Consider the following 19,663-nt stretch of genomic DNA (forward strand, 5'->3'; position numbering starts at 1 on the left):
ACCTATTCCCAAATGATAACAACAGGAAAAACAAGTCTGTACGTAATTAGCGCAATACATAACCCCCCTTATTTTTAGGTAGCCGTAAAATTTCCAGTTACTCCAGTAGTTCTCTAATTATTGCCAAATGTCCCTTTACTAGGGGTAACCACAATACATTCCAGATAAATAAAAATACGACTAACACAATCCTATGTATTTTCTTTAGGCAAAACATTCTTCGATTTAACTTCCAACATTGACACATGCAGAATAAGAAGGAATGAAACATAATGTGCACCTACAGCTATGGCACATTCTCCTTGAACTCTGTACTCGGTCCCACGCGGTGGACAGTGCAAAGGATGCAGTCACAGGACTATGGTGTAATATAAGGCAGAAAGAGTCACTACTGGACTCCAATTTTATTCTATAAACTAATTTTATTCCATGGTTAAAGTATTCTAGAAGGACCCACTGAAATACTTAAAACTGTTTCTGTGAAGTCTATTCAGTGAAATGACGTTTTGGTTACTTCACTATGACAGATGTTTTAAGTTTCATGCAATCCTCCCCTTTCACCTCCAATGGTACTTAAATTAATTATTCTATTATTGGCCTTTTGTTTGTAATTAAAGAGAGTTTGCTTTAAATGGCTAAGTGGAGCTCAGTGATATGTTTAGCTGATTTACTCTTCCTTGAAATGCAGAAACACACAAGGAAAACCTTGAAATTTCAACTGTCATTGTTTATTTCTGTTTTGGCTACATTCTCTACAATTTCAGCAGCATCTTAAAGAGACAGTTAATGTTTCTTTATATACAATGAAAACAAAATGGCTTGCAACATCAGAAACAAGAGCAACAGTTTAACTGTACAATACTAAATGAAAACCTGTGGTAATACAGCCTCCTTTTTCTGCAACATGGACAAAATTACATATAGGTATTCAGCATCAAGAATGGGATAGTAAAAAGAATAGCAAACGAGAGAGAGAGACACTGTTCTGAAAAGTAAGTTTCTACCATACAAGGCAGTTAGAAAATGTTTCACATTTTAAAATATCTGTACAAGCCACAAGAAACATTTCCTTGTCGATAGGAACTTCCAGAAATAGAAATAACCATGAGCAACTTCTACATCTAGTATCAATGCGCTCTGCAGGTTGAGAACGCAATAAACTGACTTAAAGAACTGTACTGTATATTGCCAACACAGATCTGTTTTACATGCCTTGATTGTTAATGAATTACCTACTCTTAATCTCTCTATAACGTACAGTTGACTTGCACCTTAAGGAGGTCATCTGATTCTTTTGCAAAAGTAAAAGCAACGTCATTTAGCAGCAATTAAAAGCGCCTTGAGGGAGACTTAAAAAAAATACAATATCCAATTAGAAAAAGCCATACTTTAAACATTTGTACAGGAATAAGTTGCTGAAATTTAACTGAAAATGTGACATCTGTACAACAATTTACAATAGAGCTAGAAGGGAATTTATCATTATTCCTGCATAGAACATTATACATGACCTGTTTGCATTTGGTTTCATACTGTTGCTTGCTTTTATCAGAAGCCTGGAAAGTTTCACAAGTTTCAATACCACAGCAAGTATAGTATTTTTAGAAAATTGAGTGGATTTCAAAATTAGCAATCTATTTGAGAAGTAAGTACCAGGAATTCCATATCACCCTTCCAATCTAAAATCAGTGAAGCACCACCACATTTTTGGAGGTACAAGCCTGAGTTGCCAAATAAAATACTACAATTTTATCTGAGGAATCTGATACAGAACATATCTTCGACCGTCTCACACTCCTTACTTTGGTTTCAAAAGATCAATGTCTCAGAAAGATGGCAGTTCATTTAGTTTATAACCAGGCACGGTATTTTTCCTGTGTTTTCAAATTTGCTCACTACCCTTTTTTATTTAAATAATGAAAAACTACCCTTCATGTTAGAACTTTCCAGTATCAACCAAATGTACTTTAAGTATTAAAAAGATTATTTACAATGTTCCCCAGAAAAAACTAAAAACCTTTTCTTCAGTCTTAAACACAGTAATCCTGTTAGTGTGTAACAGGCAGTGTCATCCTTCAGCGTTTAAAGGTATTTCTCAGAAGGGTACATTTATTCACAGTCCATGATCCATTCCAATCATACAAATGACACTATGTAGGAGGACTTCAGTCTGAAAACACAGTTATCAAACTAGTCCTGTGTAAAAACACTCAAATGCTTTCAAAACTCAAGTCTGCAACTGGAAACTACACAAAGGTATCATGCCATTCCTCGGTTGGAGAAATTTCAGTATGAAATAATGCTTGAAGTAGGTGGTGTAGGGGATGCTGCTAGCCCACTCATATGCAAGTTTCCTGAAGAATTTGATCTCCTCATATGAGGGAGAAGATAAGGATCATTAGCCAGCTGGTGGACATCAAATCTATCCTCTTTTCGGTATGCTAAACAGCGTCTGATAAAGGCCTAGGAAAGAAATGTAAAAAGTGACAACACCATTCCAAATAGTTACATGTACTTACAAGCAAGTATTCATGTCCTCCTAGATAAACTAGTTGCTAAACAAATTATTGTTTTTCTGTAATTCAATTCAAATGACAGTGTAATATTTTACTATCCAATGAAAAAATATAACATCCCAGCAGGAAAAAAAAAAAAAAAAATCAGCAAATTAATGGGCTTCAAATAATCACACTTCAAATCTGTATTTCCATGTTTAGGAACTATATTGACAAGTAAAACATTAGCACCTCTCACAATTAGAATTTTGCATATGTTATCCCTGAACAGCTTTGTAAAAAAACCAGAGGACTGAAAAAATAGAAAGGAGTTCCACAGAGCTTCTAAAAAACCATTCAGCTGTGCAGTAGATGAAGCGTAGATGGAAGATGCAGGGACAGAATTTCAATGCTTTAGTTGACCTCTGAAAGCAGGCATTACCACACGTGCCATGACAGAATAGAGCAGAACATGAAATTTCACAATGGTAGTTGTTCAATAGGCATTAAGTAACTAATAGACTATTTAAGAAACCACCACCTAGCTGGAACTCCTTTCCCAGAAAAAACTCAATCCCATCTGCTTAAAAATATCTAATCAACTGAAAAAATCTGTATCTAGCTTCAGGACTGTTCCTGAGACACTATGTTGTCTTATGTTTAGGTCCATACGATGTATGTCAATCCTTTTGTGCTGTTTCTGTCAAGTCTTATGTCTAGCATACCCAGAACATTTGGTCTCCTGAGAGCTTGAGCTTCAACATTTAATGACAGAAAATCCTTACTATTGCTACAGGACTGATTAGCACATCATTACTTTAGAACTTAATTTAAAAGAATTACATATATTTTCTTTAATAAATCTGTTCAGCTGTTAGTTCTTTACTCCAATTAAAAACTGGAGATTAAAGGAAAAGAAAAAAGTGATACAAGTTCCAAAGAGTCCTGCTTCTATCTATGCTTCTAGAATTTACTTCTATCATTTACATATCCAGTGTGAGCAAGGTACAAAATAAAAATCACGTGTATCTCTTAATATATATTCACATGTTCTTGGACATTATGGATTTTAATCAAATTCTTCACAATAAATCCTTCATAACAAACAAATTCTTCAGACTTGTTTGCAAGATCCTCAGAGTAACATTTTGTGTCTAAAAATGTTCGTAAAACACTTCATTCTTCTGTGGCACTGTAGACACAGTACAGTGATGCAAAGGAGAACATTGCACAAAACAGGAAAAAGTGAGGAGGATCAAAACACAGTTACAGTCTGAAAACTAACTAACAATGTCATTTCAGGTTCCATATTTATTTCATCTCCGTGTTTTCCAAATCGGAATTTCAGTTTACAAGCTGTTCTTTTCCAACTGCCAGGCCTATAAATCTGAAAGACAATTTGGATTCTACACAGCCATCATAAACGGTCTGGATTTACATGTTAGTCTGAATTTGTTTTACAGCATTTCCACCAGAGAATAATTTCTCCCTCTCTCTTACAGCTATTGTGACAATGTTAATAAGACTGGAGAACACTGAACATTTATTTTAGTCTTTTGAACAAAGAAACATAACACAGAGTACACAGAATGTAAAATAAGTTGCCAGTTCTCCATGCTGAACTGTCCACTCTTCCCCAACACCCTCTATATAAAAACTACTAACAACAAAGAAGTGCAAAGTTAAAAGGCAGGGATATAAACCATCAACATGCAGTGTTATCAGTTACATGATGCATATGTCAACTGCGCTCAAAGGATATAATTTTTCCAAATTGGGAGTGAAAAAAAATTCAGAAAACAAAAAATTCAACCAAACAAAAATCCTAGGACTAACTACAATTCTTCAACCAAATTTTCATAACCTTAACTGCAACTTGCTCACTAACACTACTTTTAGAAAATACAGCCAATGTAAATATACCACAATTTGTAACAGCAGGTACACAAAAGACTATTTTCTTGGGAAGTTACAGCCTTCAGAAATAGATTTCCTTTCCTTTTAATCTTTAGAAGCTAAATCTTAACATTCTTAGTTTTTTTGCAGCTTGTGTTCCAAATCTAAGAATGTTTAATTAGTTGCTGAAACTTGAATACAGATTGTACTATCTTGGCATTTTTTGAAACGAGCACATCTCTACTGCAACTGGCCATGAATATATCTTTCAAAAATTGGGACAGTTTTACAAACAAGTAGCACATACATAATGTTTTCTTTCATACACACAGAATAAGATTTGTGTTACAGATGCTCACAGCAGCAATCATTCGGGAAACCACCTTAATCTGTTTCTGAATAGCTAGTCTGTGGAGATGAGTTTGATACTATAGATGTTTCAAAATAAGATTTTTAAATACAGGAAACATTGCCATCCACACCTTTGTGGAAGATCAACTGTTTTGGCAGTCTTATTTCCTGAAACAGCATCAACATACCTTACCGATTCTCAAGAATTTACGTTTCTAAACTCAGCTTTGAGTTAATACACACATACTATGACCTTTCAAGGGGAAGAGTGTTAGCAGGCATATCCTCCAGGTATTTGGTAGTCAAACAGTTCTTCAAGCCAGAAGGCTGCAGAGAATAACATTCACTATTTTCAGAAAGAGTTTGTTACTGTTAGCAGAAGTATTTCACAAGAACTTCTTAGTGAGACACATAAGGTCCTCTGGGAAAAAGCAAAGCAATTTTTGAGGTGGCCTACTTTAAAACCATCTGCAAATTTCTGGAATATATATATATATATATAGACTTGCTTTGAAGTATATGATTTTGAGAAGACCCAGAATAAGTTTACTAAAATAAAAATATCAAAATACTAGTTCTGCATTATGTTTTCCTACACATTTAGTTACTCGTGTCCCACAGCACTCTTAAGTTAACACCAATTTTATAGCTGAATCCTTTATGATGAATGTCTTAACTGTTACTCAGAGATCATATGAAAAGTTACCTTGGCTTCATTGCTTACAACAGGTTTGACAGGGAACTGAACTTCTGTGGCTTTTAATATTGTATTTTCTTGTAAGATGTCTTGCTGTGATTGATTGTGGCCAAATGGCTGAAAAAAAGAAGCACAATATTTTCTTCATGAGAGCTATCCAACTACTTTGATTTCATAAATATTTATGCTACAATAAGTTTTTGCAGTGTCAATACAAACTACTAACCATTCTGTAAATAAAAAGGTTTCAGTTAAGATTTTCTACATTTCTTGCAACATCAATGCACAACACCAAAAAGTAACACAAGTAATTTTCCATGTAGATTCACATCTTTATGACTATAATTCACAGCCTACTGGAAACAAGCATTTACAATAGAACTCTTCAGATTTTCAACATTTTCCTTACCTTTCTACCATAAAGGCATTGGAAAAAGATTACTCCAACTGACCATACATCGACCTTATTAGAAATCTTTGGTGGCTCTTTGCCAACTACAAAACATTCTGGAGGCAAGTACCTGGAAAACAAAACATGCATCTCAGGGTCTGCAAGTAGATGTATGGCATCGCTAGAACTTATTCAAATATCAAACTATACAAACACTTCATGTACACACATCTGATCTTTTATCAACTGTACAGTTGCCTTACAATCTACATTCCAAAACCCTGCATATCCTTCAAAACTGACATTACAGTTTTTTATATAGTCAGTCAGTCAGTCAGTCAGAGGATCTGTTTCATACAAGCACAAACACTAACATTCTTTACCTAAATCAGTAACTTTTTTTTTTTTTAAATTGGAATCCTAGGTTAAATATGAACCTTCTCAACAGAGCAAGATGAAAGCCATATAGGGCATTTTACAGCAAGGCCTGGTTAGGAATCAAAGATAATTTAGATAAGACTTAAAGACCCTTTATCTAAGTTTTCAGTAAGAATGATGACATTAATCAGAGGGGTATATGGTAGACAAAGGTGATTGCTATTTCTATTCCTATGATCTTCAGGAAGCCATACTTAAAGAGCTGAATGTTGAGGACATTCCTGTGCCATTCCTGAATTACAAAAGAACAGGTGAAATGGAACCTCCTTTAAGGAACAAACAAAGCCTTCCAACCATAACATTATCTGGGCAGTTCAGTATTATTGACTATAATATATAAAATTGAAAAAGGTACAAAAATCTATTAGAGCAGACATTCTTTCATCAACAGCATATAAGGCTTCAAAAGAAATTCTGAAGAAATATTTGTGGAAATGGAAATAAGCAGAAAAAAATAAATAAAAATGCAACACAAATGAATTTCACATATCACAAAATCTCTTCTGGACTACTCGTGTACAATTCTGATTACAACATTCAGGAAAAATGAGTTTCAAGTGATGTAAGTGCAAAGAAAGCTACTAAGATGATCTGAAGAATGGAGAGCCTACAATTCAGGGAAAAAAACCTGAAGGCTATAAAAGCACTAAGGAGCAAGTAGGGAAGGGAAATAACCCGCTTCAGGGAGGACAGTGTTGGCACAGGAACAAACAAGTATAAACTGGCCACAAATAAACACAGTCTGTAAATTAGAAGATTAGGTTTCTAATGATCAGAGAAGTGAGGTTACGGAACACACTTCAAATCAGATTACTGGGGACAAAACACTAACTAAATTTAATACAAATGTCTGCAAGTTTACAAGAGAGATTATGTGACCTAACTGTCTGGAAAGGCAGGTAACCGGACCCAGTAACTGAGGAAATCCCTTCCCGCACTATGCTGCTGACAGTTTGCACAATCTGCTCTAAGCAGACTCATCCCCCACCTCAAACTCACTCAAAATATTTCCCTCCTTAATGAAGATTTTGGGTCAGAGAAGTGAGAATTAGAAATGCAGAGATTCATCATGAACCTGCAATGGTAACAGACCTTTTTTGATATCTTAGTTTACAGCACCACCAGTGTCTCTGCCATTTTAGATGAAATTCAAAGGCCAAAACTTTGACATATATTCCTACAATAATATATTTAAATTGGTGTTTAAATAGGTTAAGCATTAAAAACAGTAGTAAAAGCCTAACACTTCTAAAATGCTTCAACTTGAATAATCTTTTTTTTTTTTTTTCCACAACATGTGCACATTTGCATTTGTGCAAGAGTATGTGTGTTTTCTAAAAACTCTGAAGGAAAAGGCAAACACTTGATTATATGCAACTTCCAAACACTGGAAAAGCTGCAGAGCAAATGAGTTAGGGTTCAGCTCCTGACTATGATCTTGCTACAGGCAGAATGAGGAGAAAAAGAGCAAATTAATTCACAAGTAATAACCTGGCCAATACAGACTTTCCATTCTATACACCCTGACATAGCTACCATGCACCCAGGCTCAAAGAACTACTGTGCCATGAAGAAGTTGTATCTTTAGAGCGAAAACTGTAGAAACAGCTTTTTGTAAGCAACAAAATGCTTATTGTCATTCCTGTTCTGTAGGCAGCTCGAAAACTTCAGGTTTTCGAACAAGCATGCAAGTGCACACAGAAAACAAATCACAGCTGCTGAGCTGTCATTAACCTCTAGGATGGAAGAGTAAATACTCTTTTGTGCTAAGGACATTACCTGCTGGTAATCCCTGCTCTAAGATTTCCAAGGACTAAGCACCCACACTTAATCATCATAGCTCTGTCAAACGTCTTCAACCACCTGCAGCCAAAGATTAAACACCTGCTTCTTCAGGGAAACCATGTTTCTAAATAATAGTGATCGTTTCCACATTTTTTAATATGTATAAAAAATAAATACAAATATGTATTTAAATATATATTTATATAAATATATACATATAAATAAACCACACTCACACTCTCTTATCTCGTTACATTACGATTCTAACATTTGGGAATATCAACATGCACAGTACTGCATAAAAATATTTATATTTCACACATGTTAATATTTTTAATCCTAGCTCTCTCTCCAAATTTGCTTTATGAGAAAGTATTTATGAAATCTGAACAATGACCCAGAGTCTAAACAGCAAAATCAAACCAGCCATTACCAGTAAGTTCCTGCTCCCTGTGAAGTTAAATCCATTCCATCCACACCGTAGCTATCATCATCCATTATTTTGGACAGGCCAAAATCAGTAATTTTTATTTCTCCACATGCTGTTCCATCTACAAGAAGGATATTACCTATCCAGGGGAGGAAAAAAAAAAAGTTACCTCAAAACAGTTAAGAGAAAACTTTATTTTCAAAACCAGGTTTCAGGAACGTCTAACTTCAGGAAGGGTCAGTGACAACTTTACATCATGTCTATATCCTCAAGTCTAGAGTAACTTGGCTATGACACATTTCAGTGCAGTCTCAGGAACTCTCTAGGTTATCATTGTCATCTGAAACAGCTCCCTCAGCTGGGAGTTGACTGGACAGTGAGGAAAAACCAAAACACAGCAGCATACCAGCTACAATGAAGTTTCATAATTTTTCTGCCCAGAACAAATCCTACACTACAGGGTTCAGGGCTCGCATATGCAACAAAATCATGCCAAGAAATTGCTGTGATACTATGAATCCTACCCTGTGTGTTAAAGTTGTACAATAATTTCTTGATATAAGTTATTTGATGAAGTTCCCCTGAGAACAAAACCTAGTGGGACTAAGAATACATTCTGTACAATTCTATAACACGAGAGAAATGTGTGCGAACAATTTATTACGTAGCAGCAAGCAAACAGGCTGGCACAAGAGTTGCATTACAAACCCCACGCTTGGAAGTGTAGCAGATTAAAGTACATGAAGAATACAAGCAACACCCGTGCAAAGTGGTAAAAAAAAGTCCATGGACTGAAGACAGAATACATCATTTATGACAATGCTCGTTATTCACTGTAAAGAAAACTTCTGTAAAGTCCTGTTTTGAAGTGCTTATGCTGGGATGCTGAAAGTGATCAATACCTATTTCAATTTGTTGCAGACTAAGAAATACATAAGAGAAAAATTATTTACACATCAGCATTCCACAATGATCAGACAGGACTGAGACAACTAATGATCTTATCTGTTTATATTGCTAAATACCAGTGTATGTATCTATGTGCTATGTGATTTATTTCCTAAATATGCAAATCAAAACTATAAAAAGTACAAAAGTTATGACGAACATTTTTACAAAGAAAAATCTGATTAATTTGGCAATAAATCTAGGAAAAAAGTACACACTTTTTTCAGTTGTTTACAATAAACTTGACATACAGAAGATAATTTTGGTATTTTCAGGCATGAATTACAAACAAAATAAAAGATTAAAAAAAAAATACATTTTCAATCATATCATTCCTCATTTACCTGGTTTAAGATCATAGTGTATAATAGGGGGCTTGATCTCATTGAGATACCGTAGTGCATTTACTATTTGCATTACAATGGACCTAGCTTCCTTCTCTGACATCAATTTATGTTGCTTGAGATAGAAATCCAAGTCATTGCCTTCACAGTATTCTAACACCGTGCAAAACCTAGGGTAGAATTCAAAGACACAATTAAATAACTTATCAAACTGAACAATCACAAATGGAGATATGACAACCTAGTTTGATATTGGGAAGCTTAAGAATGGCTGCCTGAATATTAAAATATATGAATGAAGTTGTTAATGGAACACATGGGATAAATATTAGCTTATGAAACTTGACATCACTCAGAACATTCATACTCACCAAAAGAGAAAATGCATTCATCCTGATGATAGGTTAAGTTAAAAAAAACCCCTTACTTATGTAGGCACATTTCTCAATTAAAAAAATATATTCACTGTCCCTTAAGATGGACACAATTTCATGCAAAGACTTGCAGCCCACAGACCATGGGCTACACTTATGCTAATAATGTTCTGATGTCATTTACTCTTGGAAACTTGTCCAAGCTTCAGCAGCCTTTCAGAGCTGCCCTGCAGCAGCCATTGCTCTGCCCAAAAACATTACAGCACTTCATGTCCCTGTCACCCTCAGCACATCTGTAGGGCTTGCTACTCAGGTGTTGCAAAACACTGTTTTCATCACTTTATTGAAGGCCTGCAATATTTAGCTGAGACAAAATTCTGCAACTAGTGGTGGTGATTTTTTTTTTTTTTTTCCAAATCTCCTTAAGGAAAACCTAAACAATTTGAAAGCAAGAACATATTATTTTTGTTCAAATACTTTTAATTTCTGTTTATCTAATATACAGCACTAAAATCTTTGCCAAGTAGATCATTTTATGTACTTACGTATCTGTATCCAGGGAGAAGTAGTCATATAGTTTAACTATCCGGGGGTGATCCAGTTCTTTGTGTATTCTATACTCTCTGCAGGCATGTCTAAAAGAAGATGGATACATTACCCTTCTACAATCAATAAAATACTATTCAGCTTAACATATGAAGCGTAAGTCATTAATATTTACTTGTGGTAGTTTTCTTTCTTTTCATCCCTCCAGCTTTTGTTAAGCTGGTGAATCTTCACAGCAGCATATCTTTGTTCATAAAGATCAAAAGCCTAAAAAAGAAACCACAAATATGGGAAAGTTATAACCAAAGATGATAAAAATAACACCCAATAAAGAGAGGGAAAAAAACTGGCATGTATCACAAGTCTATTAACAAATCTATTGTAATGCTACCTCCTCTCCATGGGTTAATTAAATTTTGCTCAACCAGTGTTTAAAGAGTATATCCCATTATAATCCTTCTTCTTATTTAGATCCCCTCCCTCTCCCTGAAAATTAAATGTACAAATATACATGGCTCAAACATTAGATTTAGCAGACCCAAACCCAACACACTTTACCTTGTACACTTCACTGAAGCCACCTCGGCCAAGTAAATGGAGTAACAAATACCGTTCATTCAACGTGGGGTGATCTTTAAATCTCAAAAGAAAAAAAAAAATCTATTTAAGGTACACAAATAGAGTCTAAAATGTAAACCTCTTAGGATTACTTCTCAAATGGGGCTTTCTTTTTACTAGTATCTAATACACTGAGCAATATCACACCGTGTGTAACTTTATGGTACAGCTATATAACATGGTCAATTTCGGTACCTTTTGACTATTTAGTGTACAAATGCTATGACAACACCATTGTCAAACCAGTCAATTCTGGCAAACTTTTTGTTGCTTTTCTCTCTTTTTGCGAGGATAAAAAAAGTACACTTAAATTTAAACATGTGATACAAGGACTCTCTCCTTGTTGTGTCAGATTTTGGAGAAGTCTCAAACTTCACCTTTCTGGAACAGACAAGGAGGATGTACTTCCAATTTCACATGAAACACGACCATATCTGTTGTACATACCTGCCTCTTTTTAACAAAATGGATTTTATGTAACACTAAGAAGTTATCAAACAACAAACAGCAATATGGGGAAAACACACCAAAGGACTGAATATCTGCTCGCACCCTAATCAAAAGCAAGAAGAAAACTCCTTCCAACACAAAATGATGCTGCAGGACAGAGAAAAAGACGACACTTTCTCCTGAAATGCACAGGACACAAAATGCATCCTTCCAACCAGCCAAGGGGAAGGGAGGTGAATACGCATCACATTTCTAGTGCAATGATGAGACAACTATACTAATGAATTCGGGACCAGTTGCCAATTGTACTCCATAGAAAACTTTAAGGAAGAGTTTAGCACTAGTCTGCAAATAGTCTCCCATCCTCTGATGTCTTCTACAGTTTTGGAGGTACAGTTATAGATAGTCAAGGACTTGAGGGAAGATGCACATTCTTGCTTACTGTGCACCTTTTAAACATAAAACTTTCCCTTTCCTCACTATGAAAATACATATTTCAATGCTAAAGACATTTTTTAAAAAATCATAAACAATAAGTAATGCACTCAGTGTATAAGAAATAACAAATTTAGAGGCAGCATCATTAGGTGATTGCTGTCATGTGACCAGTAGCCCAATTCTTTAAAACCATACTCAAATTTAGATTCGTATTTTTCTTGGTCCTGCTATTGCATGTATGCCTCTAGCAGGGCTGATCTTGTGAACATTATCACCTTCCCTCTCCATTGCTGCTTTTGTTACTGTGTGGCTCTCTGTGGCTCAGAACCTGCACCTTGCAGGTAGTCCCAGCATCATGTGGGCTCTAAACCCAGACAGTGAAGTCCTAACCCACACTCTCAACTTGTCCTGTTATTTCCAGCGTCTGTTCAGTAAAGAAATGCCATTGCAAGCACATGAAAGGAAACAGGGCAAGGGCATAATGAAGTAGTCAGGGATAGGCAGAACCAGTTCCTTTCAAGCAACAGAGCCAGCTTAAACTGCTGGTGAAACTGTAGTGTTAGTGTTCACCATCACGGAAAACAGAATAATTTTTTTAGTTATGTAATTATTACTTTCAAATCTACATAGTAGATAATATTAAATAACAATTAAATATTATGATATATTACCATGCAAGATGAAGTACAGAGTAACATTTAATGTAATACAAAAGACTTTGCATTTGCCTTTTTCCTACCAGGTACCTGTACCTAGTAGGAATGAAATTACAGTGCAATAAAACCAAAACTAATTTTAACTGCATCACTAAATCGCTGCTGTTGCATCAAACCTCCCTGCCATTTTCTTGCATTACTGTCAGCTAAGTGAATTGCATTAGGTTCCCTTACAAGTATTTTTTTTAGCCCAGTAATATGGTCTAACAAGTTCTATCTCTCCTGCACTAGAAGCTGTGTATATATATATTATTTCTTGCATATTCAATAAAACCATTAATAAGTTTACCAAATGATAAGTAATTCTATTTTTTAAAAAAGTTTAAATAAGTTGGTGTTTAAAATGTATCAATAAACAAAAAGAATAAAAGAAAAATTTATGAATGAGCCTCTCCTGTCAGTAAAATGTGTTTTTAGAGCATTATTTTTAAAATACACATGCAAAAGTAAGACAGTAGGTCTCTTACTGTGAATTATCTTCATTATTTATTCTTTTCAGTTCTCTTATGTGAAGATTCCTAACTCTTTCCAAACGTTCAAGTTCTGCTTGTATTTCAGCTTCCTCCTGCAAATGAAAAGAATGAAATATAAAAGCTCATTTACTCCCTGTTTGAAAAGGATATTTTTACCCCTGCATCAATACTGCTGGTGATGGAGGAACATTACATTCCAAAACCCTGCTGAAAAAAACTGCTGAACTAGAAGAAAGCACTGCTTTTCTCTTAAAGCCAGAAAAATTCAGGAAGATAAGGCAAAAGCCTGTTTCAAGGAACCTTTCTGTCCATGAACCCACAGGTAATGGGATGTTCACAATTTTGTTCTGCACTGTAGGGATGCTATTTGAAATGAGAAGCAGCTGGGTTTTGTACCTCAGCCAAGGAGAGAAATTATCTGGGAAGCGGTCTGAAATTGATGTACAAAGAAGAAAAAAAACTGAGATATGTGCAGTTACCGATTTTGTACAAACCAACAAACTAAGAAAAGACGTTTAAAATATTTTGAGGCTGAAGTGCAAACCAAAAAAGAATAAAAGAGTGAGTCATTACAGCAGAAGCATTCTTAAGGCGTTAATAAGACACCAAAACCAAACTAATTTAAAAAAAAAAATTCCATTTATATCTCATGAAAATTACAAATGCAGAATGTGTATTGCCTAAGATTTTGAGAGCAATTTCAAAAGTTGCATGTCAGGTATGAAGATTCCCTAATTTCAGCATTTAAAATTACCTCATCTTTATGCTACATATCAGAGAACATGGAAATAGTTATTTATTCAGATTATCTAAAAAAGTAAACAATTTATGATGCCTAATTTGTGGAAACCTAGGTATCTATACTCAAAGTGAAAAAAGTATATTAATTGAAAGACGACTGTAGAAACGGTTTTATCAATTTCAGAGTTAGTATCTCTAGAACTTGAAAGTTTGAATAAAAGGGAGACAAAATTAGTCCATACCAGAAAGCTCATAATTATGGAATTATTCTAGCTGAAAAAGAAAAAGAAGGTTGGCATCTGATACATATTTTTTTAGTAGCAGTGCCAGTGGAAGCAGTGCCCCACATAATCTCTTGCTATTTTGGCACAGCCTCTTTCTTGTACAGCAAGATGGTGAAAACTGGAAAACTAATCAATCTTTTCTTTTTTCCTCTTTCATTTTTTTTTTTTTTTAATAAGCCTTACAAAAAGGTACGTATTTGGATTTTGAAAGAAGCTAGATCAGTTCTCCAGTTTAATTCATACTGTGACTGCACAACCTGGTGGTGCTGGTAAAAGCAACAGGGCACAAGGGGATGTAGGCAGAAGTCAGAAGAGGGGAGAGAAAATGCTGTAAAGCTGGTATTTCCAAACATTGTATATCATAAAACCACATCCTGAAACAACAACTCTATTTATATAAGCTAAAGCACATATTAAATGATCACATTTCCAAGGAGTTGAGGAGTCCAGACTAGATTATTTCAGTGGATATCCTGTATCCCTCCCCATAAGCTAAGGGAAAAAACTCTCATCCCAAAACAAGACACTAGATGAACCTTCCTTCCAAAAATGAAAATCAAATTCCTAATAATTTAAAAGCTAGGCTAAGTAACACTAATCCTACAGCAGATGTGGGTGGATCATTTGTTTTTCCTAATGTATCGTGTCAAGGTTTGGTTTTTTTTCCCCCTATTATACGATGTTAAACTCTTATTTTCTTTTTTTTTTTTTTTTTTAAATATTTAGTCATCCTTGCAGTTTTCTGTTAAACACCCTGAAATGATATGCAGTTCCTCATAACCCAATAATCCTTTATAACGAATTCTAGCCCTTCTCTCCCAGCAAAAGGCCACACACTTACACACACACAATTGTCTATGTTCTTCCCAAAGGCTGACAAAAAAAATCCATCAGTTATGCCTCTTTTGGGCTTTTTTGTTCATATATTATGCAATTCAGTGGTTCTCAAAATGTGGTTCATAGGCCAATGTTAGTCCAAAGAGAACTGGCTGGTTGCATTGTTTCCAGCTGTTATTTAGGACACTCAGGCTGTGAATACCTTTAAGCAAGAATGAACCAGCTTAGCTGCCTCAGGTCACTGCTATATAAAAGGAAGTGAGAAAACAAGAGCCTCTCTCCAGGACCAAAGCTGCTAGCTGGAAAAGAATTTCCTGGGGAGCAGAAGGAAAAGAAAACTGGTGGTGGCAGCAAGTACAGCACACCAAAAATAAGAGCACCAGGAAAGCATCTGGAGAGTGAAAAGGAAGAAGAGCAGACAGAAAAAAAACATATGCAGAAAGAAAGAAGAAAAAACCCATAACCTGTAAAGAAGCACTAGGGACAAAATTTAGCCACATAAAACAAAGATAACAAAATTGGTTTTCTTAGTTATTAACAAAATCTGTATCGCAAGTAAGAATGAAAATGCAAGTACATATTTTTATTATTATTTTCACATATATTCAAACATGATTTGCTAGGAAGTAACATTTGTTTCCCTTCTGGCATTTAGTCAAGGAAGTTCCTTCTTATACAGAGTACCCGAGCACTGATGCTCAAGGTGAAAACAAAATTCAAGTATTAAAGAACTTTGTAACAGTTACTTTATATATCACTTTAAATTTCCATTAGACTTCAAAAAAGTTAAAGCATGGGAAAAAACCTACAGAATTTCATAACAGAATCTCATGTGAAGCTGGTGCTATTTCTAAAGCATTAACATGAAGAACTATGTGGGCAGTCTACTTCACTTGTGCCAAGTTTATATGCAGATTCCTTACCACAGACTACCAGACATTCAAGTACCTTCTTATCATATTCTTTAAAACCAGCATCAGTGTTCTCAAGGTGCCCAGTTCAGTTTATTACAGTAGGATTTATAACAGGTGACTTGTACATTTGAAGAGAACAGGCCTGAAATAGACTCTTGCAACATTTCAAGGGGAAAAATACTATGATCTGTTTTGACTGAACATCTCAAGAACTACTGCTCAGCAAAGGTACTTTCCTTTCACACCTGTTGAGATATTTCTGCCTGCTTCAACTTGTAATTTCTTTTCACAGGTTATTCCTGTGATTACGTTATTACACAGATTTATTACAATGACGGTTTTCAGGAAAAAAAGTACTGCTTTTTTTTCAGAAGTCAAAAACTGGAGTATAATATGTGACTGCAAAAATAATTTAAGACACAGATAAAAGAAGTTTCCACAAAAGTAGGAAAATTATATTCTCTCTTGCAATAGTAGTATGCTAACTGATAACAACTGAAGTGGATGGTGTAGGTGATCCAAACATGATATCCATTCAGCAATGCAATACTTTGTAAATTGGACCTTTTTAAAGGTCAAAAATAAATGTAAAAAGCCCATATATCAAACTTGGCTGAGTCCACTTCCCCAGCTATGAAACAAAAGCAGTATTGGTGGTATCATCATTGATTCAAGGAATCAGTACAGTGTTACACTGGATGGATTCACTACTACTCCCCTGTACTCCCAGTGGTTTTTTGTTTGGTTGTGGTTTTTTTTGTTTTTTTTTGTTTTTTTAAAGTCACTATTAGGCATAAAATACATTGTACACTACTTTTAGTATTATGTTTTCTAATCAGATAGTTCTCAACAAGCCCTCTCCTTATTTTGATAGTACTAGTTTTTATGAGTTGGGGCACAGTCAAAAAAATCTTAGAATAACAGACCATATACGTACCTTTTTGAGATGTCCTAATCGAAGTTTAAAAATTTCTTCCTGTTCATGATACTCTGCTAGAGTCAAACTGAAAAAAAACCAAAACAAACACGCAATTATAGCTTTTATATAATGGTAAACAAAACAATAGCATTCTTACTTAAATACTACAGTAAATACAGTATTTCATGTTAATTATTTACTACCACAATACTAGGACTACATTTTTGAACCATCTGAACATCTTGGTTTGTAATTTCAGGGTCAAAATACACTTACAGAATGTTTGTATGTCTCGTATTTTGGAATATTAACTGCCTCTCCTACTGTTCTGTCAGATTATCTGGGTGCATCCTGAATCATATAGCCATCCCAGTATTTTAGCAGATGCTACTCCACTACTTGGTTCTGAACTCTAACACTTAATGACCAAAGGATGGAGATCCAGAAACCAACTAGAAAAGACTGATAACACTGGATTTTTGAGCTGTGATTTAAAGAACGTAGTGCAAAACCATATATTCCAAGTTCATTAACACTATATTTTGCATGAGACCACAAATTCAGTTTTGAATTGGCATGCAACTCTTTCGCTTGTTCTCTTTTCATCTTCCTTTGAGAAAAGATTCCTGGTTACAATTAATTCAGTGGTCCCTCACTGTCTGTAGATTTGCTAGGACACAGAGTCTGCTATCATCCAGAGAATCCAGACTGTTCATATGGATTAGTAACTAAGAAACCCATGAACTAACTGTATGCAGTATCCATCTGACAAATGAACAAAAAAGGTACAGAGGACAAACCACCAAAGAGACTTCAAGTTCCAGAGAAGAAACCATACATGCATGATAAAGGGGAATGGGGAAGGAGAAAGAGGTATGACCTCCTTGAAAGGATTCACACAAATCCCTACAAACGAATTAAAATTAAACACTTGATTGGTTTCCATAGATCTACTATTTCTTGCATGATGCAAAGCTAAAACTAGTAGCACAATAAGTTTTCACAAAGCCCGTATTTTAGCAGGTTCAATTATTATCTGTCCTGGGAAGATAAGTTACATGAAGTGTTTAGAAGGCTGTACATGCTGTTGATATTGCAAGTCTAAGGAACTAAGAGTGTCTTGAGAATCACCTGTAGTTTCCCCAGAGGTGAGGGATACCAATTCAGATTTCCCTTAGAGCAAATGCCAACTTTGATAAAATTTGCAGAAAACTAATAAACTGTAAGACTACTTCTTCCCTTTTAAATTTGGATGAAGCTCACCATAGTTTTCAGAATACTAAACCCTGTATTTATTGTGTCTCAAAAGTTGTTAATAAAGGAGTGCATGTTTCAGAATAAAACCTGGTGGTTCTGAAGCTTTCATAGAGCCCTTTCCTCTTCCTGATTTCATAAATACTGAATTTCACTGCCCCTTTTCTGACTTGGCCAGGACAGGAGATTGAGTTGACTGGATATTCTCCATGAAAATTTGTGAAATTGCTGGATTCTTTTTTGACCACAGCACCTATATTTCCAAGAACCTGGAAACAACTTCACAAGACTGTAGTTATTTCATCAACCTTCTGGTCTATAATGTATAGAAAACACTCAGATCAGGTGACAAAAGCACCCATGACCACATCCTGTCAGGATGTGAGAAGGAAGCAATCCTTTCTTTTCAGAAGCATCATACAAAGTTACCCTGCATTTCTTCTTCCTACTGAAATGAAAAGCAGCCTTGTATTTCAGTCAACAGACATCTCCAAACACTCTGGAAGGCAACAGAGTGAGGAAATTTGCCTCTGCAAGAAAGGCAAAAGGTTTTGGGACCAAACTTCTATATTCTTTTCCTGGCAGAATCTCCTCTGGGTTTAGACAATTTATGCTACATCTTAAAACAAGAGACATTAAAGTGAATGTGAAATGGGTGTCTCAGTAGCTAGGAAAGCTGGCAATGCATTCCCTGTACAGTCCAAACAACAGCAAGAAACCTAAGAAAACAATGTGCTAATTCCTGCTCTAATACATCTGCTAGAGCTATCAAAGAGAGCATCGAGGCCACACTAGACACCTCACAGCAGCATCCCTAACATTTTTTCAATACTTCTACTCAAACAGCAAACTACTCTAATATGGATTAAGTTCTTAATTTAAAAAGGCAAAGGATCAATGCCAATGCATGCAAGGTTGAGTATTATTATTTCCAGATTCTTGTCCGCAGTATAAATTACAGGTTTAGGCATTTCCAGAAGCATAGATAGTAAGGTTTGTTGTCCTTGGGAAGAGTATTTAGGTGGCTTAGCAAAGCAGAACTGCAAGTAAAACACACTGAAACTATGAAGTTTATGACACAACCTTCCAGAATTTTCACTGACTACGAAGAGCCTGAAATCCATAGATCCCCTGAAAAACCAGGGGATAATATAGGAAATCTGGTCCTTTTAATAAAAACTCAGCTATCTACGCAGTTATGACAAAAGTGCCTAGACAGCTCTAGCAAGTATTGCCTTCCAAAAAGTTCTTAAATAGCCCTCTTGAGTACAGAGCACAAGTTAGAGGCCATATTGAAAACATTAAGATTCAAAGTCACTCTTTC

The 19,663-nt window shown here is 35.3% G+C and overlaps 1 protein-coding gene across 1 annotated transcript in view; it reads right to left on the reverse strand.

Moving 5' to 3' along the window:
• Nucleotides 1-706: 706 nt before the first annotated feature.
• Nucleotides 707-19,663, reverse strand: part of TLK1 (tousled like kinase 1) — a 43,060-nt gene continuing 24,103 nt past the window's right edge. The window contains exons 11-20 of the mRNA XM_010169315.2: nucleotides 17,104-17,170; nucleotides 13,385-13,482; nucleotides 11,254-11,335; nucleotides 10,871-10,962; nucleotides 10,695-10,784; nucleotides 9,776-9,945; nucleotides 8,487-8,622; nucleotides 5,849-5,960; nucleotides 5,449-5,556; nucleotides 707-2,463 (exon numbers count right to left, since the gene is read on the reverse strand). Of these exons, the coding sequence (XP_010167617.1) occupies nucleotides 2,287-2,463; nucleotides 5,449-5,556; nucleotides 5,849-5,960; nucleotides 8,487-8,622; nucleotides 9,776-9,945; nucleotides 10,695-10,784; nucleotides 10,871-10,962; nucleotides 11,254-11,335; nucleotides 13,385-13,482; nucleotides 17,104-17,170 (1,132 nt within the window). The 3' untranslated portion in view covers nucleotides 707-2,286. The remainder of the gene's footprint in view (nucleotides 2,464-5,448; nucleotides 5,557-5,848; nucleotides 5,961-8,486; nucleotides 8,623-9,775; nucleotides 9,946-10,694; nucleotides 10,785-10,870; nucleotides 10,963-11,253; nucleotides 11,336-13,384; nucleotides 13,483-17,103; nucleotides 17,171-19,663) is intronic.

Source organism: Antrostomus carolinensis, unplaced genomic scaffold (assembly GCF_000700745.2).
Source record: "Antrostomus carolinensis isolate BGI_N321 unplaced genomic scaffold, ASM70074v2 scaffold5746, whole genome shotgun sequence".
Classification (NCBI taxonomy): Eukaryota; Metazoa; Chordata; class Aves; order Caprimulgiformes; family Caprimulgidae; genus Antrostomus; species Antrostomus carolinensis.